This window comes from Peromyscus eremicus, chromosome 19 (assembly GCF_949786415.1).
Source record: "Peromyscus eremicus chromosome 19, PerEre_H2_v1, whole genome shotgun sequence".
NCBI lineage: Eukaryota > Metazoa > Chordata > Mammalia > Rodentia > Cricetidae > Peromyscus > Peromyscus eremicus.
Window position 1 is genome coordinate 48,817,061 of NC_081435.1, and position 27,419 is coordinate 48,844,479.

General features: G+C 53.0%; 1 protein-coding gene across 2 annotated transcripts; it reads left to right on the plus strand.

The window, feature by feature from the left end:
• Positions 1-4,335: 4,335 nt before the first annotated feature.
• Positions 4,336-27,419, plus strand: Pdgfrb (platelet derived growth factor receptor beta). 2 transcript variants are annotated; one of them, XM_059246506.1, is made up of 21 exons: positions 4,336-4,658; positions 7,180-7,446; positions 8,135-8,262; positions 8,343-8,517; positions 8,988-9,180; positions 9,930-10,045; positions 11,426-11,549; positions 12,079-12,293; positions 14,978-15,072; positions 16,157-16,289; positions 16,736-16,840; positions 17,161-17,271; positions 18,691-18,850; positions 20,025-20,185; positions 20,742-20,860; positions 21,096-21,218; positions 21,841-21,952; positions 22,490-22,589; positions 23,551-23,656; positions 24,399-24,631; positions 25,566-27,419. In XM_059246506.1, the coding sequence occupies exons 1-21, from the start codon at positions 4,430-4,432 to the stop codon at positions 25,723-25,725; spliced, it is 3,165 nt and encodes a 1,054-aa protein (XP_059102489.1). In that variant the 5' UTR covers positions 4,336-4,429; the 3' UTR covers positions 25,726-27,419. The 2 variants fall into 2 exon arrangements, with proteins under 2 accessions (XP_059102489.1, XP_059102490.1); XM_059246507.1 differs by lacking the exon at positions 4,336-4,658 and having other exon boundaries at positions 7,333-7,463; positions 8,115-8,262.

The following is a 27,419-nucleotide window of genomic DNA, read 5'->3' on the forward strand; positions in this document are numbered from 1 at the left end:
CACATGGTTCGTGCCTGCCTGAGGGCTGGGCACACACCCGAATAGCTACACATGTGTATGCTGTAGAAGAGCGTGTGAGAGAGAGAGCGTAGGCAGCATCTGGACTGTGTGCATGTGTTCACCGTGTGCTAGGCCTCCCTCTGGCAGCCATGCAGCAACCCCCGCCCCCCTCCCAGACTGCTTGTGTCGTGGGAGCCTCAGGACCCCGAGGGAGGAAAGCTGATGCTGGCGGATGTGGCCAAGATGGGCTGGATTTATTTAGATTAAGTTGGTGGGAAAGGAGTGGGGAATTGTATGTGCTTATGAGCGGGAAGGCTAGGGTTCTAAGGATGACTCCCTTGGGCTTGGGGCCTCACTCTGATTCCCTAAGGGGTGCCTCAGATCTGCTGTGAGAAGCTGAGCCGACCCCCTCTCTGGACCTGGTCTGAACAGGAGCAGTGCTGAGGGCAAGGAGTGGGATTTGGGAATTTTCTTCACTAGAGGGGACTCATTGGGCAAGATAGCATGGCAGGTAGGGGGTGCCTGCCTCTTGATGTGGTGCCCATGGTGACCTAGGGGACTCTTTTCTGGATCACAGCTCCCTCTCTCAAAGAAAGGAAGGTGTCAGAGGAATGCCATCAGGGCAAGTCAGTTAGCTGCCTGGTCCTTCCTGAGGTTGCTCAGAACACAGCAGTTTCCAGAAGCATGGAATGTCTCATAAGGCACCGAATGGGAAACTGGGAGTGTCCAGAGCCGTTGGACGACATGCTGATGGCCAGGTGCTAATGATGGGTGCCTGAGCTCCAATCCAATGAGTCCTCGACCTGCAGCTTGCTGTCTATGTCACCCCAGAAATACCCCGGGTTCATTTGGCTGGAAGTCACCTGAAAAACCATCTAACTCCCAGCTGTGCAGAGGAGGAAGCTGAGGCCTTTAGACAATGCGTCTGAAACTACACGCTAGGTCAGTGGGATGAGACGGGTCGTGGATTCCCAGGTACTATGGCCTCAAGCATGTCATCTGCATTCCTGACCAATCATTATCTCCTCAGGTCATTCCATGGAGAGTAATGGTGGCCAGAACCTTCTCTTTGAGTAGTCAGAAAGGTAGAACTTTTGAATAGTGACAGATCTTTAAGATGACCATCCCAGAGCCAGGCAGTGGTGCACACCTTTAATCCCAGCACTTGAGAAGCAGAGGCAGGCGGATCTCTGAGTTCAAGGCCAGCCTGGTTTACAGAGTGAGTTCCAGGTCAAGCAGGGCTACACAGTGAAACCTCAAAAAAAAATTTAAAAAAAAAAAAAAAAAAAGATGACCATCACAACCTCTCTGTGAATGCATTTGCAAATGAGTCCTGGAGCAGGCAAGAGATCCAATCATTGTCACAGTGGGTTCGAGGATCTGGTGAGGGGTACTTTCTTCAAGACTCAAGCTGGCATTGACTTACATTCTCCCCCTGGAAGCTCATTCGCCTAGTCTGTCCTCCCCACAGCTGGAACACGCTTTGTGTCTACGTGACCCGGTCCTGATTCTGGACTTCTCTGGGTCTCTACTTCCCATTTGAGAAGGCTCCTTCCCAGCTTAGAGTCTTCCTCTTAGCTCCCCCAGCCTTATTCCCTGCAGGAGAGGGCCTGAGAAGAGAAGATGGAGAGAGAGAAAGTCTCAGGGTCGGGGACTGCACGCCATGAGTTTCCAGCGTACATGGTTAGCACAGCCTACCAGAGCCAGGCCAGCCTCCTTGCAGTGACCTCCCATCTCCTGGCCAGCAGGCCAAATTCCTCCTTTAGAATAATAAACAGTGTGGCCAGCCAGGGAGGCTGGGAGAGGAGGGGAGGGCTAAGATGAACCCTCCCCCAGCCTGGGCTGCTAATGATTTTCTTTGGCCCACATCTCTGGCAGGAAGTGGGGAGCCAGAGGGGCACCCACCAAGGGGCAGATGGGTTTCTGTAGGGCCCGTTGGCTCCACCTGGGTACCCAATGCTGTCTGTGCCGCCCAAGGAGGCCTGGTGTCCAGCTGGAGGGGCCGGCACTGGAGGGCTCTGAGGGGAAGGACTGAGAAAGGGGCATCAGGAAGGTTTTGACCAGTAGTAATTCTGAAAGGGGAGACTCGGGGCCAGGGAGCCCTCAGGCAGGCTGTCTGAAGATAGGGTAAAGGAAGAAAAGCAGTCTGCAGAGTGACTTTGTGTAGATTGCTTCTTAAGGTGTTGAACAGAGCTGGGGTGGGCCTTGCCTGTGTCTCGTGTGTGACGATAGCCCTCACTGGTGGTACATTCATCAGCTCCTTGCTGGCTAGAGACTCGGTTCACAGACGTGGCCCCGGCACAAGAGATGGCAATGGAGTTCATGAGACCTGACTTCTCAGGCCTGGGGAAACTAGAAAGGTCAACATGGCGGAGTGGAGACAAACTGGACCAGGATGGGCAGCCCCCACAATCTCAGGATGCGCCTTGCTGCCTGTCACATGATAGCCTCCTAGGTTTCTCAGTCTGTGACTCTGACCATACCTGGCTATTGGTGACTGTCTGGAACCCGAGGAATGGCTGGCGAAGGGAAGGGCAAATCGAAGATTCACCCGTTACAACGTGTCTGTCTGTGTCCCTGCCCCAGGAGCCTGTTTCTCAGATCCCCTCTCTGCCTTCCTCGGCTCCCACCTTTGAGCTCTCTGTTTCCCTCTCAAACAGGCTCTGTTAGGAACCTTGGGTAAATGTCTCTGCTCCTCAGAGCCTCAGTTTCCCCATACGGACGTTGAAAGTTTGGCTTCGGTGGTCTCCAAGGACTTTCCAAGCCTGATCAATTAGATGGGGCTGAGAACCTGGTTCCTCTCTCCTGGGCCCCCTGGGCGGCTCTGTGCTGAGTAGGGGGGCCAGCCCACTCCCACATTCCTTAGTCCTGGCCCTCTCCCCCTCCCCACTTCCCTTCCCACAGACGTCCCATTTCCTGTTGTGCTTGTGGAGGGAGCTGTGGGAGCTCCCCGGGCTCTGGCTCACCGCCCCCTGCTCCTCCGGCCCTTTCATCACACTTTCCCAAATATTTGTCCTGGCAGATAAGTGCCTGGTATTGGAACTGTCACCCAGAGGACAGGCTGTCAGAGCTGGCGGTCCTCTAGTGCGCCCAATTTCCCCACCTCCAAGGGTTAACATAGAGGGAAACTAAGACCCATAGACAAAGGACTCAGCCAAGGTCACGTGAGAGTTGGAAACAGAAGGGAGAAGGCTTGGGGACCCGGATCATCTTCCCAGCCTTGGGACATGATGTTGGATACCCAAGCAGAGCTGACTCTGCAGGAACCCGGTCTGAGGTGGGCCTGGCACTGCCTTTGCCCACCCTGGGCCCTGATCTCTGTTTGGTTTTACAGGACACCATGGGGCTCCCGGGTGCGATGCCAGCTTCAGTCCTCAAAGGTAAGTAGGCTGGGGACAAAGATGAGGATCCTCGGGATGCTCTAGGGAGCTGGTGGTAGTGATGCTTGGTAGAACTAAGGCTTGAGAATCCAGAAGCTCCATAGTACTCTTGAGCCTCAGTTTCCCTGCATTTGGAGGTGGTCTGTGGGGGACTCCTTCAACTGCCCACTTATTAGCTTTTTGTTAGATCCACTCAGTAGATCCTTCCTTGTCCAGAACCACCAGCTCAAGTTCCTTACTTATCCCCCTGCACCCACAGCATCCTCTGAGACACCCCCGTCTCCCTTCCCTCTTCAGTCCAGTTGGATACCTGCCTTAAGCTCTCCAAGGTCTGGGCAAAGCCCAGGCAACCGGTGAGGAGTCAGTGGCCTGTCCTACTGACTGTGGTTTGATGACCCTGCTGACTGGCTGCACCTGTCCTGATTTTCATCACCAGGGAACACGAGGATGTGGCTTTTAAAACCCTCTCTGTAAACACTGATGTGTAGCGGTGACCATAGCTGCTTCTCCCAACCTCCCCCAGGGGATGTCGTAGGGGAAGTCACTGATCATCTGACATACATATGTTAACCCCTCACCCCCACTCCATCCTTTAGTCCTTCAAGCCCCAGGGACCTCAGCATCTCACTGAGCAGCTACAGAGAAGAGGCCTAGGGAGTGACCTGAACGGCAATGCAGGAACTGGAGGCCCAGGGATTGCTTCCACAGGATTTCCTGCCCCCTTCTCCTGCTTGCTGCCTACACATAGCATAGCTGAAGGGCTTAGATGCCAGAGTCAGAAGAGGCAGAGACCTAGGACAGGAGCCCTTGAGGGCCTGACGGTGGTCAATTAGCCTGTGTTGAACAGGAAGTTGTACTCTTTAAGGACTTGGGAGCTATGCAGACAGGCCTCTAGGACAGCTCTGGGGAAGGGCTACTTTCTCTTAGCCCTGACATGTGACCCTTCCTGCCCCAAAGGCCAGTTGTTACTGTCTCTGCTGTTGCTACTGGGACCACAGATCTGCCAAGGTCTGGTCATCACGCCCCCTGGGCCGGAGTTCGTCCTCAACATGTCCAGCACCTTTGTTCTGACCTGCTCGGGTTCAGCTCCAGTGGTATGGGAGCAGATGTCTCAGGCGTCCTGGCAAGAAGCGGCCACGAATCAGGACGGCACCTTCTCCAGTGTGCTGACATTGACTAATGTCACTGGGGGAGATACTGGAGAATACTTCTGTGCCTACAACAACTCCCTAGGGCCAGAGCTCGGTGAGCGGAAGCGCGTCTACATCTTCGTGCCAGGTAAGGGCACTAGCCTGTGGTGCCCACTCCCTCACCCTCATCTCCACAGCACGTGGTATAAAAGGAAGCTTGAAGGGTACCTCATGGACACACGGAGATGCAGCCATGTGACACAGGCAAAGAGCAGCATCCAGCCTGGCTCAGTCCAGGAGCACGATCGTTCCACCCATTGTCTGTTCTTTCCTGGCCATCTCCCACTCTTGCCTCCCAAGAATTCTGCATTCTCAGCTGGTCCCAACCTGTTCCTTTCGGCCCCCATATCCCACCCTGTTCTCCGAGCTTCAGGCGCAGCTACTGTTTAGTTTATGACTTTTCACCCCCTCACTCCAGCTCCAGTACTGTCAATATCAAATGAAGAGCCGGAAATGGCCTCTGCAAGCATCTTCCTTAGTCCTGATGTGCTACCATAACAGAAGACCCGAGACTATTGATAATGAACAGAATTGATCAGTACTCAGTTCTGGAGGCAGGGGCCGGCATCTAGCATGGGCCCCTCAGGCTCTAGGGCAAGAACTTTTTTTTTACCCCTCTTCTCTTTTCCTCCCCCGCGCCCCCACCCCCCACCCTGGGGGAGGGTCTCCCATGTAGCCCTGGCTGACATGGAACTCCCTGTGTAATCCAGGCTGGCCTCAAACTCGTAGAAATCCATCTGCCTCTGCCTCCTGAGTGCTGGGATTGAAGGTGTGCACCATCACACCCAGCATCTTTTCCTTTATTTTTGAGGCAATGTCTACTTGTTGTATGGTCAACGATGACCTTGAACCTCTGATTCTCCTTCCTCTACCACCTGAGTGCTGGAATTACATGTGTGCATTATTACACTTATTTCATGCATGCTAGGCAAGCAATTTGCCAGTTGAGCTACATCTCTGGCCCCAGAAAAAGCCTTCTTGCAACTTTATACCACGGAAAAGGCAGACAGGCAAGAGAGCACAAGAAGAGTGAGAGGGGGCTGAACTGACGCTTTTGTAATGGCATCCATCCATTACCCCCCCCCCTTTTTTTCTTTTTGGCTCTGGGGATTGAACCCAGGGTCTTGTGCATACTAGGCAAGGACTTTACCACTGAACTACATCCCAAGACCTCTCTATCATGATTGTTTTTTTAATTAATTACTTATTTTTTATTTATGTGTATGTGAATGCTCTCTCTCTCTCTCTCTCTCTCTCTCTCTCTCTCTCTCTCTCTCTCTCTGTGTATGTGTGTGTGTGTGTGTGTGTGTGTGTGTGTGCGCCAGCCACATGAAGGCCAGAAGAGGGTTTTGGATCCTCTGGAACTGGAGTTACAGGCCGTTGTGAACTACCTGATATAGGTACTAGGAAATAAAATCAAATTCTCTGGAGGAGCAGCGAGTGATCCTAACCCCTGAGCCATTTCTCCAGTTCCTACTATTATTATTATTTAACTTATTTGTTTTCAGACAGATTCTCACTAGGTTACCATGGCTGGCCTTGAATTCACTCTGTAGCTTCAGCAGGTCTCAGATCTTTTTTTTTTTTTTTTTTTTGGTTTTTCGAGACAGGGTTTCTCTGTGTAGCTTTGCGCCTTTCCTGGAACTCACTTGGTAGCCCAGGCTGGCCTCGAACTCACAGAGATCCGCCTGGCTCTGCCTCCCGAGTGCTAGGATTAAAGGCGTGCGCCACCACCGCCCGGCTGGTCTCAGATCTTAGTTCTCTAACATCTCGCATCAGCTTCACAAGAGGCTGGGATTATAGACCTTCACCACCCGGCCTAGCTGACAATGATCATTTAAAAATCCTACCTTGAAATACTGTTACAATGGCAATTATATCTCAATGCAGTTTGGAGGGAGCACCAGAACTACAGCAGTATCCTTATTCTGTATTGAGGGGACTGAGGGCCAGAGAGGGGAAGAGACTGCTCAACTTAACATCAGACAGGATTTTGCCAGACAGCTAGAAACTCATGGTCCTGGCTGTGATTAAACATCATGACTGGGCTGGAGAGATGGCTCAGAGGTTAAGAGCACTGACTGCTCTTCCAGAGGTCCTGAGTTCAATTCCCAGCAACCACATGGTGGCTCACAACCATTTGTAATGAGATCTGGCGCCCTCTTCTGTATACATAATAAATAAATAAATCTTTAAAAAACCAAACAAACAAACAAACAAAAAAACCCCCATCATGACCAAAGGCAATTTGGGAAGGGAAAGGTTTATTTCAACTTAGAGCTTGTAGTCCATCAGGAAGAGAAGTCAAGCCAGGAACCTGGAGGCAGGGAACTGAAGCAGAGACCATAGAGGAATGCTGCTTACTAGCTTACTCCTCCTGGCTTGCTCAGCCTGCTTTCTTATACACAAAGACACCTGCCCAGGAGGGGCACCACCCCCAGTGGGCTGGGCCCTCCCACATCAATCATTAATCAAGAAAATGCCCCACAGACAATCGGATGGAGGAATTCTCTCAGTTGAGGTTCCTTCTTCCCAGATGACTCTAGCTTATGTCAAGTTGGCAAAAAACACTAACTAGGACATTCATTCCTCGGCTCTCCTCCTGACAGATCCCACCATGGGCTTCCTCCCGATGGACTCTGAGGACCTATTCATTTTCGTTACGGACATAACAGAGACGACAATTCCATGCCGAGTGACAGACCCCCAACTGGAGGTGACATTGCATGAGAAGAAAGTGGATATCCCCCTACACATACCCTATGACCACCAGCGTGGTTTCATCGGTACTTTTGAGGACAAGACTTACATCTGCAAAACCACCATTGAGGACAGGGAAGTGGACTCGGATACCTTCTACGTCTACAGCCTCCAGGGTGAGCTCCCCTTTCTGGCCTTTTCTGGAAGAGCAGCCTCTCTGTTTACTAAGTGCACAGCTCCGTAGCTCATTGGATTCTCCTGTAGTTTGGGGAGGGAGCTAGTTAGCATTCTATCCCTTTTATACCCGAGGAAACTGAGGCTCGGAGAAGGAGGGAGTTGGTCCACAGTCATAGTTCACGAAGGGCCGGTCGGGGTTTCATGCGGTGGGGTAAAAGGCACAGGCTTGGAGCCAGCTGGGTTTGGATCCCAGCTTGGCCACTTCCCATTTGGACCACTTTGCACAAGACATATGGTCCCCGTGAGCCTGATTCCCTCTCCTCTCATAAGATGAGGGTGGCGATGACCGCCTTCCACGCAGATTTTGGGAAAGGTATAATAAAAGAGGTTAAGGTGCCTAGCATGTAATAAGTGCTTGGCAAATGTCTCTGCACTTAGGTTCCCAGAGGACTGTGGCTTCCAGGTGGCCCTCCCATTGTCATGAAGAAAGAGATTCTGTCTGTGGTGTTCAGTCCTCTAGCCTCAATGTCTAGAATAGCGCTTGTATATGGTGGTGTTTAATTATTATTGGTAGAACCAATGAATGAATCTGTCACAACAGCCAACCACTCCCATTCTCCAAGCCTAGTGCTGGAGGTTGGTTATGACCTCCTTGGCCCTAACTCAGTCTCCTCCCCCCCACTCCAGTGTCATCCATCAATGTCTCTGTGAACGCAGTACAGACCGTGGTCCGCCAGGGTGAGAGCATTACCATCAAGTGTATTGTGATGGGAAACGATGTGGTCAACTTCCAGTGGACATACCCCCGCATGAAGGTAATGCTGGGCAAGGGTTGGAAGGCAGGTTAGACGTCTCAGCTCCCACTGGCTTCTGATTTGGGGACTTGCCCTTGCAGAGCGGGCGGCTGGTGGAGCCGGTGACAGACTACCTCTTTGGGGTGCCCTCCCGCATTGGCTCCATCCTGCACATCCCCACTGCTGAGCTGAGTGACTCGGGGACCTATACTTGCAATGTGTCTGTGAGTGTGAATGACCATGGAGATGAAGAGGCCATCAACATCACGGTGATTGGTGGGTGCCTTGGACTCAGCCCTCTACCCCACCCTGAACTGGACCAGACTCTGGGGTCTGTTTCAGTATTAGACTCAAATAAAGTGTGGCGTCAGTCCCAGACTTAACTCTTAACCACTCAGTGCAGACCTTGGCAGCCCCCTTGCCAAAGTCAACTGCTGTACCAGTTTGAAGTTCCGGTGCGCCCTGTATATAATATAGAACCAGAACAGAAAACTTTAACTCTAGTCCCAACCGCAGCACTGACCCCAATACCGTCAGCACCAAATTCCATCCCTGCTCCAATGCCAGCCCAAGCTTGAACTCCTGCTCTGCTGCCCGAAGAAGCCCTGTCTCTAGAAGGTGCTTCTCTGGCATTTAGTCGGTACAGGCCTCCAGGAACGCTCCACCAGCAGGATATACACCCTCATTCGTGTCTTGGTATGGCCCCGCCCACAGGGCCCACCCTTGACTCTGGTCTACCTTCACAGAGAGTGGCTACGTGAGGCTGCTGGGAACACTGGGCGATGTACAGATTGCTGAGCTGCACCGGAGCCGGACATTGCAGGTGGCGTTCGAGGCTTACCCGCCACCCACTGTCCTGTGGCTCAAGGACAACCGTACCTTGGGTGACTCTAGCGCCGGCGAGATGGTTCTGTCCACCCGCAACATATCAGAGACGCGGTGAGCACCAGCCGGTCCACTTGGTTTGGAAGCTTCAAAGCTGCCGGGCAGCTCCGGGCCTTCAGATACCAGCAAACCTAGGTCCCTTTTGTCTGAGAGTCTGCTGTGTGGGAGGCACATCCAGCTGCCAGGGACGCTGCAGGACCAGGGCAAGCCACTCTGCATCTCCTGAAGGGGGAACCAGACACTGGTGGGTTGGTCACTTTGGGGTTTAGTTGCCTTTGTGAGGAGCAGAGCCGGCAGGAGACAGCCAAAAGCAAAAAAGAAAGAAAGAAAGAAAGAAAGAAAGAAAGAAAGAAAGAAAGAAAGAAAGAAAGAAAGAAAGAAAGAAAGAAGGAAGGAAGGAAGGAAGGAAGGAAGGAAGGAAAGAAAGAAAGAGAGAGAGAGAGAGAAAGAGAGAGAGAGAAAAGAAAAGAAAACAACAACAACAACAAAACTGGATGGAAACGGATGTCCCCGAGGCTAGAGATCAGCAGACTGACAAGGTTTTACCACTCTGAAGGGGATGAGCCATGGAGAGAGGGATACACGGGTCCTTCACGGGTCCTTCCCAAGCCTTCCTCTTAGCTCAGTGGCGCTGCCTGTGAGTGAGGATTCAGGAGACCGGGTGGGAATCCTGACGCGGCTGCCGTCACCTCCATGACCTGGGCAAGCCTATCACTTCCCTTTGCATACTGTAGAAAGGTGAAGACGCTTTAGGGGTCCCTGTAGTTCTGATCAAAGTCCCCTGGCCTGACCTGCCCCCCTAGGTACGTGTCAGAACTGACCCTGGTACGCGTGAAAGTGGCAGAGGCTGGCTACTACACTATGCGGGCCTTCCACGAGGACGCAGAGGCCCAGCTCTCCTTCAAGCTGCAGGTCAACGGTGAGCATCACCTCCCTTTCCCTCTCTCCCCTCCTCCCTCTTTCCCTCCCTCCCCATCCAATCCCTCTCCCTTCCTTCTTTGCCCATCCGCCCATGGGAGAGGCTGGAGAAAGGGCCTGGAACCAAGGAGGCTATGATCTAGACAACTGATCTGGTGTGTCCGTTCTCTGGGCCTCAGTTTCCCCAGCTGCAAAAGATTAGACCGTCAGACACCATTATATATTGGTGTTCCCCCAAATCTGAGCCAATTATGTACTAGCACCACAATTTTGTCTCTCTTACACAATTCATACTTCCCTGAGTAATTTCAATATGGCAGTCCGTTCAGAGTTCTACCTTTTATAATTTGCATCCTAGTGGGGGAAGACAAAACAAAAAAAGGTTAGAAGAGAACAAGTAACTGTAGGGGACGGGGAAGGAGGGAGAGAGACAGAGAACACGCACAGAGACCCAGACCCAGACATAGGCATGCGTGTGTACACACACACACACACACACACACACACGCGCGCGCACACACACACACGCGCACACGCATGCACACACACGAGCACACGCACATACACACACACGCACACAGAGGAGAGGCCCTGGCATAGCAGGTGGTGAAGGGTTGTAGTCTTCAGCACGGTGACCAGGGCCGGCCTCGTTCTGGAGGTGACATGTGTGAAGATTTGAAGAAGGGGAAGGCATTAGGACAAGTGGATATTTGGAGAAGGGCACTCCAGATCGTGCGTCACCCCTTGTCACACTGCCAGAGAAATAGCGGGAAGGTGGGTGTGGCCAGAACCGAGCGCTGGGCTGGCGTATCTGGAGGAGCCTGAGGTCAGGGCGGAAATGGAGGGGAGATGGAGGGGGCAGTTGGCTAAGTGCTTGTGGGCTTGGTACAGCTTTGGCTTCTACTGTGACTGAAATGAAGAGCCAGGTGACAGGGACTTGAGCATAGAAACAACACGATAAGGACTTAATGTTTTATCAATTAGCTTTCTAAAAATAAATAAATCTATTTTGAGAGACAAAATTTAGCATTTTAGTTGTGATGGAAACTCAGGGTCATATGCCATAAATATAAAACAACCACTAAAATAAATCCGGGGAAAACAAAACAGTACTGTCAAAGTCCAGCTTCATGAGCCTGGCTGCCCAGGGCCCTGGGCTGCCTGTTCTCTCTCTGTTAAGGGAACAGCAAGTCTCAGAGTGATGTTAAAGACAGACTCTGACCCTTGAAAGTCCTTTGAAGTACCGAGAGGAACCTGTCACTTTTCACACTGTGACTCCTGGTCTAATGCTCCCCTGCAGTCCGGGGGAAACTCTGGAGCATGTCCCCCTGAGGTCTGTTCTGATCACCCCACTTCCTGACCCTGTACTCTGACCGTTCAGTCCCTGTCCGTGTGCTGGAGCTGAGTGAGAGCCACCCTGCCAATGGGGAGCAGACAATCCGCTGTCGTGGCCGGGGCATGCCTCAGCCGAACGTCACCTGGTCTACCTGCAGAGACCTCAAAAGGTGAGCACAGCTGCCTGGAGTGACCCAGTGGAGGGTAACCTAGACCAGCCTCTTCCCCTGAGAGGTCCAGGTCACATCTTAGATGCGTCCTCAGTCTTCCTGGTGATACTGTGCATAACCTAACTGGCCTCTTTTCTTCCCCTGACCCTGAGCCATCCTCAACCCAGGAGGGTCTGGCCCCTGGAGGTGTTTAATTCATCCAGAAGATGTTCTAACCCCCTGACCAGAGCTGAGTCTAGTAGACAGAGACAGGCTGAGCTCAGGGTTTGCCTCTATCCCTGACACACCGGATAACCTTGAGGGTCATTTGAGTGAATTCCGCCGTTTCTGGAGTGGGAGCGCCCCCTGCTGGTCCATCTTGACAGTACAGTAGGAACCTGCTTAAGGATTAAGCAGTCATAGAAATGAAGCACACTTCACTTCTTTATACCACCACTCAGTGATACAGCCTGCTTTGAGCCTTAGCTTCCCATCTGCAGAGGGGGAACTAAGAGAGGCTGCAAGCCAATCCCCTTGTGTCTCCTAGCAGGTGTCCACGAAAGCTGTCACCCATACCCTTGGGTAACAACAGCTCCAAGGAGGAGAACCAGCTAGAGACTAATGTGACTTTCTGGGAGGAAGAACAGGAATATGAGGTGGTGAGCACGTTGCGCCTGCGTCATGTGGATCAGCCGCTGTCAGTACGCTGTATGCTGCAGAACTCAATGGGCAGAGACGCGCAGGAGGTCACCGTGGTACCACACGGTGAGTGCCCCAGCCTTGGGTGGTTCTGATGACCTCCCACCTCTTCCCTGATCCAGCTGTGCTGGGCCTGCATGCCCAGAGCGGATCAAGTCAGCATGCTCATAAGCCCATAGGAACATTGCAAAACCCACCAGAGCGTGTTCCTATGCACACTCACAATGGATGACATGGACACAGGTGCATAAACACAAGTCGATACAGCACAAACGTGAAAAGCATGGATTCATGTGTAGAAAATGAACTGGTATGCATGAGGCATGCAGTAAACTCTGAACACGAGTAGGCTGACCTTGGGACTCGGGTTCCGGTGTACACTCTTCACGTGCACATGTGCAGTCTGTGCTGAGGATGCCTAATCCCCAGAGTATGCATGTGTTAGCATGTACTCAAGCATGCACCATGCTGTCCATGAATATAAAACTGCAGAATATATTTGCGTAAGCTGTGTGTATAAGCCTGCCCAAATCCAAGACTTGTATGTAAATCCACAAAATGATTGTCTATATGCATGTACACGTGGGAGCATAATCCCCATACATGTGTATAAACCATGCATGTACAATTCCTGTGCATGTGTGAAAATTGGCACGGTGCATATCTGTATTTACACAATTGCAACATATAAAACACCAAAAAGCACTGAGCACTACTCTGTACATACACACCTCCAGACAATGTGTGAACCTTAGCAGGTACACATGTATGTACGATTATCGCATGTGTGAACAGTGCTTGCCAGAGTCCAGATGTGTGTACATGTCTCCCACTCATCCCTGCCTGCATCTGTATGTGCATGATTCGTCATTCGCCTATTTTCCTATTCAGTAAGTTATGGGGACCCAAATTCACCGGGGTACAGAAGCCAATGGGCCAGTCCTGAGGGAGGAGGCAGACGAGGTAGTAAACCAGCCCACGCTGGATCACTAGTTCCAAGGAGCAGCCCTGAGAAGGAAGAAGCCCTGTGGCAACCGTGGGGTTGAGGAAGTATCCCAGGAAAAAAAATCTTAACATCAAATGCTGAAAGACGAGTAGGTGTTAGCCTGGGAGGGGTGGTGTTAGAGCCATGGAAGCCTGGGAGGGGTGGTGTTAGAGCCATAGAAGCCTGTGGAAAAGCCTAGAGGTAGAGTTGGTTCTGAGAAGTTCAAGGAAACCAGACGGTCTGGAAGGCAAACTGTATGTGGATTTGAGGCAGGGGAGGAAATGGGAAAGGAAGTGAAAAGGAGTGGGGTTACAGGATACAGAAGTCAGAGAAATCAGAGCTTCAAAAGGCATTTTGTGCACACACACACACACACACACACACACACACACACACGCTAGTCCACAGGCTTGTACATGTTTGTCTATATACATACCTGCCACTTGCCCTTAGACTACGAGTGAGCTTTCTAAATATCCTTATTGGGGCTGGAGAGATGCCTCAGAGCTTAAGTGTACTTGCTGCTCTTCCAGAGGAGCTGAGTTCCAGTCCCAGCACCCAGGCCAGGGTGTTCATGACCACTTGTAGCTCCAGCACCCATGGGTTTAATGTTTTCTCCTGGCTTCCATCAGTATCCACACACATGGCATTCAGTCATACAAATGCACACATATACACAGACGTAAAAAATGAAATGCCCTTATTTCCCCCACACTCTCATATATATACATATATCCCTGAGCAAGTGGGCGCAGCAGAGTGCACAGCCTGCCATATAGACCCACTCTGGGCCTGAGTAAAGGCAGAAGGAAAGTCCTTGTGTGACGCCTGGACAGGACGTCACGTACTGTTATAGAGACCTGCGATGACTCTGATGAATCCCTGGAGGGTTCAGGCTTCCTTTGCGAGACCAGGATGTGGGGCTGTTGGGAAGAGAGAACAAAGATGTCCGTCAGTGACCCTAAGAAGGAAAGGTTGTAGACTACGCCGGAGGAAGGCTCCCCAGGGAACAGAGGGGGGCAGGAAGGGGACATAGGAGGAAGAAACGAGTTCCCAGAAGACAACAGATATTGCTAAGCGGGAAGGACAGGGGCTGGTGGTTCAGCCAGGCTGACTGGGTAGCAGCGATGTGAAAGCCTTAGGCTAGAGAAGACCCAGAGCTCAGGGGGCCCAGGTAGACCTGCATGTTCATCTCAGTTCCCTGGGCAGTGCACTCTATGATTGCCCCACCACACACACCAGCTGGTCCCCAGGGTAGGTCTGGGAGGAACAGACTCCTTTCTGGGTGTGGATTCACGAGGCTGCTGAAGTTCAGAGTCAGCTCCTTCCGGGCCGTCTGTGAGTGCCTCGGCCACTTGGCTAGAAATGGCGCTTAAATCTATGACCCAGGCATGGCAGCCTAACAAGGCATGGGCTCAGAAGAGAGGAGGGCATGGCCTGATACTCAGGGTGCCTAATGCTGTGAGAAGCACAGGAAATGCTCAGCAACCAGAGGAGGGTTTTCACAGCCTAGGAGAGGCCAGCCTGAGCCTGGCAAGTGCTAAAGGCCAGCCTGAACCTGGCTGTGATCTGAGCAGGGAATCACTGAGGGGCACTGGAGTTTGCAGGTAAGGCCGGAGTGTGGGCCCTGAGGCCGGCTAGCTAGGCAGTAAGGGCTCATGTACTAGGCAGAGCAAGTCCAGTGGATCTGTGATGCCCACAGCAAGATGGGTAGAGCAGCTGCCAGCCAGTGTTTGCTTATGGCTGCTCTGGTCTCTGTCTTCAGCCCTGCCCTTCAAAGTGGTGGTGATCTCAGCCATCCTGGCCTTGGTGGTCCTTACCGTCATCTCTCTCATCATCCTCATCATGCTGTGGCAGAAGGTAAGTACCTCTAGCCTGTAAGCGCAAAGTAGTACCCATATTTCCTCGTGGTCTCCACTGACTGTCACACTCACTGGCACATATGAAGGGCCCAACATAGAGCTCAGCTGGGAGCTGTCTCGGAACAACACAGGGTCTCTATCTCCCTCCATCCCCAGCAGGCTGAACAACACAGGGTCTCCATCTCCCTCTGTCCCCAGCAGGCTGAACAACACAGGGTCTCCATCTCCCTCCGTCCCCAGCAGGCTGAACAACACAGGGTCTCCATCTCCCTCCATCCCCAGCAGGCTGAACAACACAGGGTCTCCATCTTCCTCCATCCCCAGCAGGCTAGGCTGACCTGGGCCTGGTGTAAGTGGTCCAGGACAGCTGGCCCCCTGCTCTTTCCTCTGCCTAGGTCTTTCTTGTTCAACCCAGTTCTGGGACAAATGGCACTTTGTGGGTGGATTTTCCTGGCCCCATGATTCTTCCAGCTCTTACCCACAGAGCCTGCCATGAGTCACTAGACTGCAATCTGACCCCACAAATCTGGTTTCAATGTTTTATTCTGACATTTTCCCATTCTGTAGCTCCAAACGCTTAAGATTCCTGAATTGGGACCTTAGTACCCCTCATCCTGTCATTATAAGATTCCGATCCTGTGACTCCGGCATCCTAAGATTTCCACATCCAAAGGCTGTGTCCTTTTGAGATCCTAGGGAGACAGACGTGACTTGGGGAAGGGGCCACCCACAATTGACATCTGTCCTACCTTGTGTCACTTCCTGGGTAACCTGCCCTTTCCATCTGAGGAGTAACTGGGGCTCAGAGAGAAGCTGATGAAGCAGCTGCTCTCCAGAGGCTGCATCCTCAGGATTTCTCAGGCACACCTTCTACCTGCTGGGGCCCCTTAGTGCCAGTTGCCTCTGAGCTCATGGAGACTTTGGTTTTGCTGGTCACTTGTTGTATTACTTCAAATATGTTCCTGCCCTCTCTTTGGTCTTAGAGTCTCCTGTCCCATCTGCCATCTAAGGGCTAGGCCTGATAGGCTCAGGGCCAAGATGCCCTCTGGCCAACCAGCTCATCTGTTGGTCTTGTCCTGCAGAAACCACGCTATGAGATCCGGTGGAAGGTGATCGAGTCTGTGAGCTCCGATGGCCATGAGTACATCTACGTGGACCCTGTGCAGCTGCCTTATGACTCCACCTGGGAGCTGCCGAGGGACCAGCTTGTGCTCGGTCAGTCCTAAGAGGTCTTTGGTGGTCATGGGGACCCTGATATCTGCTCCCAGCATGGCTGTTACTAGCTGGGGCCCAGAGCTGATATCTTGCCTTCTCTGGCTCTCAGTATCCTTTCTATATGGGGCAGACACGGAAGCCCTAGGAACCCAAGACTGATAGGGGGACCCCTCCAGGTCAAAGAAGAAGTACTAGAGATAGTCTGGGGAGTCTGAGGCGGGTGCAGAGGAGCTGTGATTCTCTGAGGAGGCAGGAGGTCTTCCAGGGACTCCGCGGGAGGCAGACAGGAGGCAGAATCTAGATGAGGCCCAAAGGATGGGAAGCTTCCTGAGGGGGAGCGGATGTTGGGAGGGATGGGTGACCTAAGAGAACAGTCCCTCATTCTGAGCGGGAAGATGAGGTGAGGGTTCTAGTTTCCAGGAGCTGAAGGTTTCTATCCATCCTAGGACGCACTCTAGGCTCTGGAGCCTTCGGACAAGTGGTGGAGGCCACGGCCCATGGTCTGAGCCATTCACAGGCCACCATGAAAGTGGCAGTCAAGATGTTGAAATGTGAGTCTTGAAATGTGAGCTGGCCCACCCCCTCTTCACACCCGGGGGCTCACTCTGCCTTACCCTTCCCTGTACATTTGCTTTCTTCTGAAGGGCCCTGGTCCTGCATTGGTGGGACAGAAAAGCTCCTCACTGTGACCTCTTTGGATTCCTCCTTCTTCTCTCCTCTCCTCCCACCTTCTTCCCACTCCAAGGAGGTCCTCACCACCCTAGGACACTAGTCCTGCAACAGGGTGGGACAGAGGAGCCAGAGTGGGCCCTGGTAGGGCCTCCAGACTGCCTCAGTGGCCCATCCAGGCTGAGCCCCTCTCCTTCCTCAGCTACAGCCCGAAGCAGTGAGAAACAAGCCCTCATGTCAGAGCTGAAGATCATGAGTCACCTTGGACCCCACCTGAACGTGGTCAACCTGCTGGGAGCCTGTACCAAAGGAGGTACTCAACCCATATCCCCAGAGGACTCTGGGGCTCCTCTTTCCTGTTCTCATTCAGTCTGCCAACAACAGGACACTCTCGCTAGAGTGTCCACACTGCCCAGCAGTTTATCTTCACCATCCCAGATGGGCTCAGTGATATTGGGTGTTTTAATTTATTTATTTATAATGCATACAGTAGTCTGCTGGCATGTCTGCCTACTTGCCAGAAGAGGGCACCAGATCTCATTATAGATGGTTGTGAGCCACCGTGTGGTTGCTGGGAATTGAACTCAGGACCTCTGGAAGTGCAGCCAGTGCTCTTAACCACTGAGCCGTCTCTCCAGCCCCTGGGCTCAGTTTTAGAAACTTAAGACTCACAATACCTTCATGGCAGAGAGATTCTTTGGGCCACTAGTTCCAGCAACTTCCAAACCCAAGTCTCTTTAGACACTGTTTTCTTCAGTTTCTTAAATTTACAGTGAGTATTTGCCTGGATGTCTGTGCACCATGTGTGTGCCTGGTGCCTGAGGAGCCAGAAGAGGGCATTGGATCTCTGGAACTGGAGTTACAGATGGCTGTGAGCCATCATGTGGGTGCTGGGTATTGAACCAGGTTCCTCTGGGAAAGCAACAAGTGCTCTTAACTGCTGACCGTCTCTCCAACTTCCATTTTTGTATTTTCACAATACATTTTGAGAACCGTGAGAAAGGAAGAGCTTCTACAACTTGGAGACAGCAGAGCCCCTCCGTGAGCTAACCAGGGGCTGGGGTTTTTTGTTGTTGTTGTTGTTCACATCGGTGTTGAAAGTCACTCTGCCCAACTGTGTTTATTGGAGGGTTTGGTTACCCACCGGTCCTCCGACATAGTAATAATAGTGAAGTTATTGCCACTTGCAGCTGCCCGTTGTGAGATCTGGGATTTTCCTCGGTGTTGTGTAATCAGTCTAAATACAGAAGTACATTGCACACAGGCTGCTGCCCGTGCCTGCAATGAACATATTTCAAAAGTGCTGTTTTCATCGGTCGGGTGGCTTTAAGTGCGTTGAACTGAAGTGTAACTGGCAGATTGTGCTGACAGCCACGTTTACCTGCTTTACGCGGACCAGAGTCCAGGAGTCTGGAAACAGCAGCCGTAACTGCTTGTCACAGGCTTGCCGAGTGCTGAGCCCTCAAAGGCGTCACCTCAGGGGTCTTCATGTCAACCCCAAGGGTGGGTGTTGCTAGCCCCTGGCTAGATGGGCAGAGGAAGGCCCTGGGAGACTAACAGTTTGCAGTCACAGAGGGCAGGGAGAGGACCGGGGTTTGCAAGGAAGGTGCCAGCTCTCTTTGCCATCTTGCTATCTGTGTGTCCACACCCAAGATGCTTTATTGGCTTTGTGGCCATGCTGGGAAGAAGGAGGCCTCCCCCAGAGTCTGTCCCTGAGCCTGTCCTTCAACAGGGCCCATCTACCTCATCACCGAATACTGCCGCTACGGAGACCTGGTGGACTACCTGCACCGCAACAAGCATACCTTCTTGCAGCGCCACTCCAACAAGCCCCGCCCACCCAGTGCTGAGCTCTACAGCAACGCCCTGCCCATGGGGCTCCCCCTACCCAGGTATGAGGGAGGCAGCACCCCGTGAGTACCCGCCAGGCATTATGGGCGCTCCTTGTCCAGAAGCCCCAAGATGAGGGTGTGGGCACTGGGGCACAAGGCCGGAACCAGACAGACGAGGATGATGATGATGATGATGATAGGGAGAGAGGGGGTCAGCTGTCACTTCCGTGTCATCTCAGTGAGGCAGGCGCCATCCTAAGCCTCCTGCAGATGTGACGCCTTGAACTCACATACCATCCTTGTGTCATGAGTGTCTTGTTCTCTTGCTTTAGGGACATAAGGGGCAGAGGCAGTGATGAGCTGAGAGCCAGGCTCTAAGATGCTTCAGACCAGGCTCCCGGCCTTCGCTCCCTCCACAAGCCAGCCTCCCCAGGCCCCTCTAGGCAACTCAACTCCTGTTTCTGATTATTTCAAAAAGAACATCTCTTAGTTAGTCTGTTTGTTTTCATTTATTTTTATTTTATTGGTGTTTTGCCTGATTGTATGTCTGTGTGAGGGTGTTGGATTCTGGAGTTACAGACAGCTGTGAGCTGCTATGTGGGTGCTGGGAATTGAACCTGGGTCCTCTGGAAGAGCAGTCAGTGCTCTTAACCGCTGAGCCCTCTCTCCAGGCCCTCTTATTTTGTTTTGTTGTTATTGCTTGTTGATTAAAAAAGCAAAGAGAAGAGTAACTTTTTTTTTTGGAAAAGGATACAGAAGGATCTGAAAATGCACCCCCTGTCCCCTCTAACACTGTGACCCGTTTCCTTACACACATGTGTTTGGTTCCACTACTCCCTGGGCAGCTGAGGCTGTACCCGAGAGGTCCAGGTGAGACCTGGCCACTCTAGACTATGCACCTCCCAGACCTGTAGGCATGGGTAGGTGCTGGAAAGGCCCAGAAAGGAGCCGCTCTGTATGACCCTTGTCCTGGCTGCTGTAATCACTCCCGGGTGTGAACTCTGAGAACACACACGCTGGGTCTTGTATCCTCCTGGCAGCCCCAGGGCCCAGCTCAGGGCCACACGGGTTAGTGGACAGGGTTTGATTCAGTCATTTGTATTGTGGCAGACCCTAGCACAGTGGGCACAGTGGCGGAGGGAATCCAAAGATGACAAGGCCCTGTGGGCTGAGGCTGAGGAGCAGAGGGGAAGAGCCATCCATGACTTCCCTCACTCCATCCTCTCACCCACAGCCCCTTGTCCCTGACTGGGGAGAGCGACGGTGGCTACATGGACATGAGCAAGGACGAGTCTGTGGACTACGTGCCTATGCTGGACATGAAAGGAGACATCAAGTATGCAGACATTGAGTCCTCCAACTACATGGCCCCTTACGACAACTATGTCCCATCTGGTGCGTAGAGACGGTGTTGTCACCCATGTGCAGGCTCGTCCCGCATGCACAGTGACGCCTTCCTTTCAGAGTCCTCAATGGACTCAGTCTTGCCGCAACCCTGGGGCCGGGGGGAGATAGCCCATTTCATCCACGTGGGCACTGAGGCTAGCTGCCTGCTCAATGCTGCTGTGCAGTGGAGCCCTGAGCCGAATCCTGTCGCTGGGTCCAGAAGGATGCACACTGCTGGCAAGAAGGGGAGAGCCGGGCAAAGGTAGCCTCCGAAGGCCTGGAGGAAGATAGATGTGCTCTGAGTTGGCCCCATGATCATCGAATGTCCCGAGAGACAGGCAGGCAAGCCTTCGCTAGTGGATTCGGGGCTAAGGCTTTTCTTGCCAGTGAGTGCAGTGAAGCCAGAAGAGGTTTAGGTTAGACATTTAAGAGCTCATTCTCATAAGGGAACGCTTAGAAAATCAGTCGCCACTTGTATTGAATATTCAGCCACCTATAAGCCTAAAGACGGGTCTTCTAGGCCTATGGTATACACAAAATAACCAGAACCCTCTGTGCTATCTAGCCCCTGAAAGGACCTATCGGGCTACTTTGATCAATGATTCACCGGTGCTTAGCTACACAGACCTCGTGGGCTTCAGCTACCAGGTGGCCAATGGCATGGAGTTCTTGGCCTCTAAGAACGTAAGTGTGGTCCTGATGGGGAAAGGCCGAATTGTGGGGAGAGGGGTCTTCTTAGCCAACCAGACTCTCCCACATTACATGTATGGCCCCGTGAGACAGCTCCCAACCCTCTGGTGGGCAGGACATTGAGAAACCCCCCCACCTGGGCAGGCACACATGTTTCCTAAAACCCTGGCCCAGAGGGTCTTCTCCCATAGTTGCCTCTTAGCCTCGACTTCTCTCTTCCCTGACCCAGTGTGTTCACCGAGACCTAGCGGCAAGGAATGTGCTCATCTGTGAGGGCAAGCTGGTCAAGATCTGTGACTTTGGCCTGGCTCGAGACATCATGCGGGACTCCAACTACATCTCCAAAGGCAGCGTGAGTGCCTTCACCATCCATGGAGTTGTGCCGGGTGCCTCTGACTCTGATTCATGTGGCCACAGCTCAGTATGGAGCCACTGGTGGCTTATCCTCCCAGGAGAGAAGTCAATGCTGCCCAGCTGTGAGCAGGGACAGGACAAGGAGCCTAGCTTTGTGCACAGTGGTGAGAGGCAGGGAGAGGGTCAGGACCACTGCCACAGCAGGGGCTGAGGAACCAGGGTAAATGGAAAGGGCTATAGACATCCCTGTTTTAGATGTAAGTTGGGCAGAGGAAGGAGCCCAGAAGATGTTGTAAGATAGGTAAGTCTTGAAGCCCAGGGATAGAAGGGCTGCAGACCCCAGAGACCAAAGAGAGCTCCTAGGCATGTCCATGGCTGCTGATTTCTATGTACAGCACACCCTAGGGGCTTCCCCCATGGACACGGGCTGCCATGTTTCTAGCTAGTGAGTTAGGAAACAGCTCCCCAGTGCTCTGGCCAGGAATGTGCTCAGAACCTTGGAGTGGAGTGAGATGGAATTGTGTGGGAGCTACTGAGCCTCCTCCTTCCCAAGTGTGGTGGGGCTGAGAGACTGGCCACTAGGACCCTCCCGGGACTCAGTACCTGTCTTGCCTCTGCAGACCTTCCTGCCCCTGAAGTGGATGGCCCCAGAGAGCATCTTCAACAGCCTCTACACCACCTTGAGTGACGTGTGGTCTTTCGGGATCCTCCTCTGGGAGATCTTCACACTGGGTGAGCCACCTCTTCCCCCAGCCCCAAGCTATATACCAGAACATCTACCCTTCTGCTCCTACCTCCTGGTTGCTCCTTGGGCTGGAAGCAGGGGACTGTGGGACAGACGCTAGAACATGAGCAGGGACTCAGGAGCAAGTCCAGGCTCTATCACTCTTTCCCCTGTATGGCTTTGGCAAGTCCTTTACCAACTCTGGGTCTCTACCTTCCCATCCAAGTGTCAAAGGGGTTAGACATATCTAAAAGCACGCTTAAGGCCAGCTATAACAGTACACATCTGTAATCTCAGTACCTAAAAGTCAGGAAGATGGAAAATTTGAGGCCAGCCTGGGCTACACAGAGACTCCATCTCTGACAAACAAAACAAACCCAGACACAAACCCTGCTTGGGTATCTATTGCTTCTCTCTTCCCATCTCTATTTCCAAATGCCAAGGGCATTGCATTCTCACATATACCAGGACAGTGTGCCTGAGAGGGCACCCTGCTGCTTCCCACACCCTGAGACAATAATGTCCCCATCTCTGTTCCATGACAGGTGGCACCCCTTATCCAGAGCTGCCCATGAATGACCAGTTCTACAATGCCATCAAGAGGGGCTACCGCATGGCCCAGCCTCCTCATGCCTCCGACGAGATGTGAGTGGAACCTTGTGCACTTGGAGGAATCTGAGGGTCCGGAGGGCAGGCAACTCTAGCTCAGAGGCCAGACAAGTCCGGCTAGAACTGGATCAAGGTGTTCGAAACAGTGGCATCAGAAAGTTACCCAGCCCAGGTCTCCACTTTCACAGTGCTGACTTCAAATTCAAGCCTGCCCTGCTCATGAGCCTGGCATTAGCACCACCCTAACATCTCACGGCTTGAGTTGTTGCTCCAGCAAAAGATCCCCAGGGGACTTTTTTTTTTTTTGGTTTTTCGAGACAGGGTTTCTCTGTGTAGCTTTGCGCCTTTCCTGGATCTCGCTCTGTAGACCAGGCTGGCCTCGAACTCACAGAGATCCGCCTGGCTCTGCCTCCCGAGTGCTGGGATTAAAGGCGTGCGCCCCCACCGCCCCCCTTTTTTTTTTTTAAATTTTAAGTGTATGGGTGTTTCGCCTGCATACCTGTATGTGCATCCCATCCATGCCCGATGCTCTCAGAGATCAGAAGAGGGTGTCAGACCCTCTGGGACTGGGATGACAGGTCGCTATGAGCCAGCATGTGGGTGCTAGGAATCAAACCCCACTACTCTGCAAGAGCAACGAGTGCTCTTAACCTTGGAGGCTTCTCTCTGCAGCCCCACCCAGAGCTGAACTTGAAGGGCTCAGTTGAGTCACATGCCATCAGAACCAGGCCTGAGTGGGGAGGTTGAAAATCCCTATTGGCCAAATTCAGGTTTACGTGCTCACCATGGTGTCTTGGACCACGCAGAATCATGTGGGTGAGGGAAGCTGGGGGGGGGGGGTGAAGACTTCTCAAGGGATCGATGAGAAGCAGTGATGGTGTTCACAAGGCCCTAGGCTGCTCCTCCCCGGCATCTTTTCCCTTCATCTTGCTCTGAGCCTTACTGCTCGGCCCTGCCTCTAAGGCACGGACTCTGACCTTCCCTCTGCCTCCCTCAGCTATGAGATCATGCAGAAGTGCTGGGAAGAGAAGTTTGAGACTCGACCCCCCTTCTCCCAGCTGGTGCTGCTCCTGGAGAGGCTGCTGGGTGAGGGATATAAGAAGGTATGTGGAGACAAGGCGGGGGTGGGAGACAGAGTTCTGATCCGAACCCTGTGCATTGGCTTGGTATGGTGCGCTGGTAGTTGGGAGGAAATACTCTTCACACACGCTGGGCCTCCGTTTCCTTGATGGTGCTAGAGAGAGTTGGGCCAGAGCTATGAATTTATTTTGGTAGAACCAAGATGTGGAAGCTGATGAATTTGATTCAGGGAGGTGCGGTCAATAACCCTATCTGTCAAACCTCAACAACACTGGGGCTCCTTCAGAAGTGTGAGCGACCCCAGGCTCTCCTGAACCCTCCCAGCAGCTACGTAAACCCTGTCCCAGATTCACACGAGACCAATGGAGCGAGTCTGTCCTGAGCTCGGCTTCATGCTTCTTCCCATCTAGGGTGGTCCTGGGGAGATCAAGGCAGAATGGAGTCACAAGTGTTTCATAGCAAGGGACACTGACCGCCCCCCCCCCAGCCCCAACAGGAGGCCGTGGGGGACTACAACAGGATAAGAGCCCTTGTCTATCTACTCCGAAGTGGGGTAGGAGAGGGCCATGGTGCTGCCTGGCTACCTGCCCTTTCCTAGGGGACTCTGAGCACGTACCTTGCCTTGGGATACCAGATAAGAGGGCATCATCTCACTGATGTAGCTTTGATCAGAACCCCTTCCTCTGTGTACTTGCCGGGATAAGGTCTCTAAGACGTCCATCTCACACCCATTTTTTTTCCTTCCCTCCCTGTCCTATGGAGCAGAAGTACCAGCAGGTAGATGAGGAGTTTCTGAGAAGTGACCACCCAGCCATCCTGAGGTCTCAAGCCCGCTTGCCAGGATTCCACAGCCTCCGATCTCCCCTGGACACCAGCTCTGTCCTCTACACGGCTGTGCAGCCCAACGAGGGTGACAACGACTACATCATCCCTTTGCCTGACCCCAAGCCTGACGCTGCTGACGAGGGCCTGGTAGAGGGTTCCCCCAGCCTTGCCAGGTAGACACCCTAACCCTTTGGTCCCAGGCACTCACGAGTACAGTGCATGCGTGCGTGCGTGCGTGCGTGCGTGCGTGCGTGTGTGCGTGTGTACACCAGACTTGACACAGAAGGACTGACAGCTAGCTAGAGTAAGGACTAACTCTTGCCAGTGGCCAGCAGAGGCTGACGCTTATTCAGCCCTTGAAGCTTCCAGCAGGAAGGGCAGATTGGAATGAAACCAGATGTTCAGGAACCCATCTGCAAGGTAGCTCTTCCTTTTAAGGATATACCCACAGGACCCTTTTCGGGTACTGTGTTCATCCCGAGGACAAAGAGGAAACATTTAACATTTCCCAGCTGGTACTGCGGGGTCATGGCTGCCCTTGACACCGTTCACAGAGGGCTCCAAGGTTGTAGGAGATTGGATGTATTGCAAATTCAGTTTAGAACTCCGCCAGGGGAAGAGACACACGGTCTGCCTTGGGTTATGGCAAGTCCATTGTCGGGTGGGCTCTAGGGGAGACTTATTGCTTCCTAGACTGATGACAAGCTGGACTGGGGACTCCCCAAATCAAGATTCAACCCATGGAGAGTGGTAGGGGACACGCTGGTTTCCATTTCTAGCCTGTCATTATCAAACTCGGACAGGCCCTGCCTCTGTGAGCCTCAGTTTCTCCATGGGAACTAGCAGTACATGCAGGCCTCCACGGGTCCTGAAGGCAAGTGGGGAGGAGAAAGAAACTGGAAGGCTTCATGGTCCTGCTCTGAGTTCTAGCTTCCAGCTTCACTTGCTGGGTGTTGTGGAGCAATGAGACGAACTCCCCAGGCTGTGCTTCTCTGGGGTGCAGGCCTCTCAGTATGGAAAGTCGGTGCACAGAAAGCCCTTAGACAAGGCTGTCATTATCTTCCTGGGGTCTCCCCAGCTCCTCCCTGACTTGTTTCTTTCCTCCAGCTCCACCTTGAACGAAGTCAACACTTCCTCGACCATCTCCTGCGACAGCCCCCTGGATCTCCAAGAAGAGCCACAGGCAGAGCCTGAGGCAGAGTTGGAGCAGCCGCAGGGTTCAAGCTGCCAGGGACCTCAGGCTGAAGCAGAGGACAGCTTCCTGTAGGGACCGGCCCCACCCCACCCTGCCCAAAACTCCCATTTGCCTCCCAGCACCCAACCCTCCTGGCCTGGCCTGGCCTGGCCTCCCAACTGTTGCACAGTCACCAGCTGCCCCCTTGAAGAAGGCCCCTGGTGTGCGGCACCCAAGGACCCATTTAGCTTAGGAGGCAAGAGAACTGCAGGGAGGGAGCCTCTGCCTCTGGAAGGCCATGAGACTTTGAGCCAGGGCTCCTCCAGGGGACTCGGTTTCCCCAGACGTGAGAGGAGGAGTTGGGCTTGGCTACCGGACAGGTATGGAGGGAGCCCGGATTCCTGGAGAGAATCACGGGTGTAAGGTAGTGTGTTCGCTTCCTCCTGTGTAGCCAGCTGCCCCTCAGCTGGCTCCCTCCACTTTGATCTTCCCAAGAACTGGGCAAGAACCTGGTGCCTGGCTCCTGGCCACACAGAGGCCAGCCTTGGACAAGGTCGTTTCATTCAGAACTCGCCTCCCCTGGTGCCAGTCTTGGCTTTCCCGGGCCCGAGCTGGTCTGGGGCCAGGCATGCTTAATGAGCACTGTTAGGGGTAAAGGCTGAACTGAGTACTGGATGCTCTGGACTGCAACCCTGCCTGCCCAGGGCACTCAGGGCACACCTGGCCACAAGAAGTACCCATGCCTTTCATCCTCATTGGCCCTGGAGCGTTTTCCTCATTACTCTCAATTGACCTGCCCACCAGGGTCTGCAGGCCCAGAGTCCACGCCTGTGATAGGCTAAGCGCCTCCCTGAAGCGTGAGCCACTACGAGCCCCGACTGCGCCGGACTGCTGTGAGACCCTTGTTCTCTCTGGGTACCAGTTTTCTTTGCCCTTTGAAAAACGAGCAAGTTGGACTCATCGACTCTGCGTACCCTGTCAAAACGACAATTCTAGAGTGTTCCAGGAGTTTGCACTTAGCCAGGCCAAGTGGGGTCAAGCCCCTAAGCCACCTTTCTGGGAATCCGTTGAACTCCGGGAAGATTCCAGACACACACCACATCTGGGGATTCAGGAACTGAGCCTCTTTTTCAGGTCCCCAAGTGCAACTGCCCAGACCTTGACTTGGAGTAACAACCAGTGTCCTAGGAAACCCCCCTACAGCTGTCCTGAGGACACAGAAGGACCACGAGACCCTTTTCATCCCATGATAAACTCTGGAGCCAGCAGGAGTGGCAGAGAAGACAAGCCAGGTCACCTCAGGCCACTGTCGCCAGGAGTGTGGACAGACATGATGGAGAGTGAGGACAGATGTGTCCCGTGCAGGACTCGAGGCTTGAGATGGGCATGAGAAGTAGACGCTGTGGGGGGTGCCATTTTAACTGGCAGCTGTCCCAGTCTGCGGGCAGTACCACACGGGAGTGTTTTTGTCACTGCCTGAGTCCGGCAATGGCTCCTCACTAACCCTGAACCAGGGGACATTGGAGGAGCCCGGGGAATGAGGAGTGGGCTGGGTTAGGGGAGGAGAAGTCAGCCCTTCTGGGGGCCCTCCCTGCCAGCTTGCTGGCTGGCAGCTCCCTGCCTGGAGCAGCAGAGGTTGCTGGAGGCTGGGGAGCACTGCTCACAACGGTACCAAAGATGTAATCACCTAGGTTTACAAGTACTTGTAGGACTCACGATAACCCGCATTAGACACCGGAAGTGCTATTTTATATGCTGTTAAGTTTTCCTATCTCTACTTTTTTTTT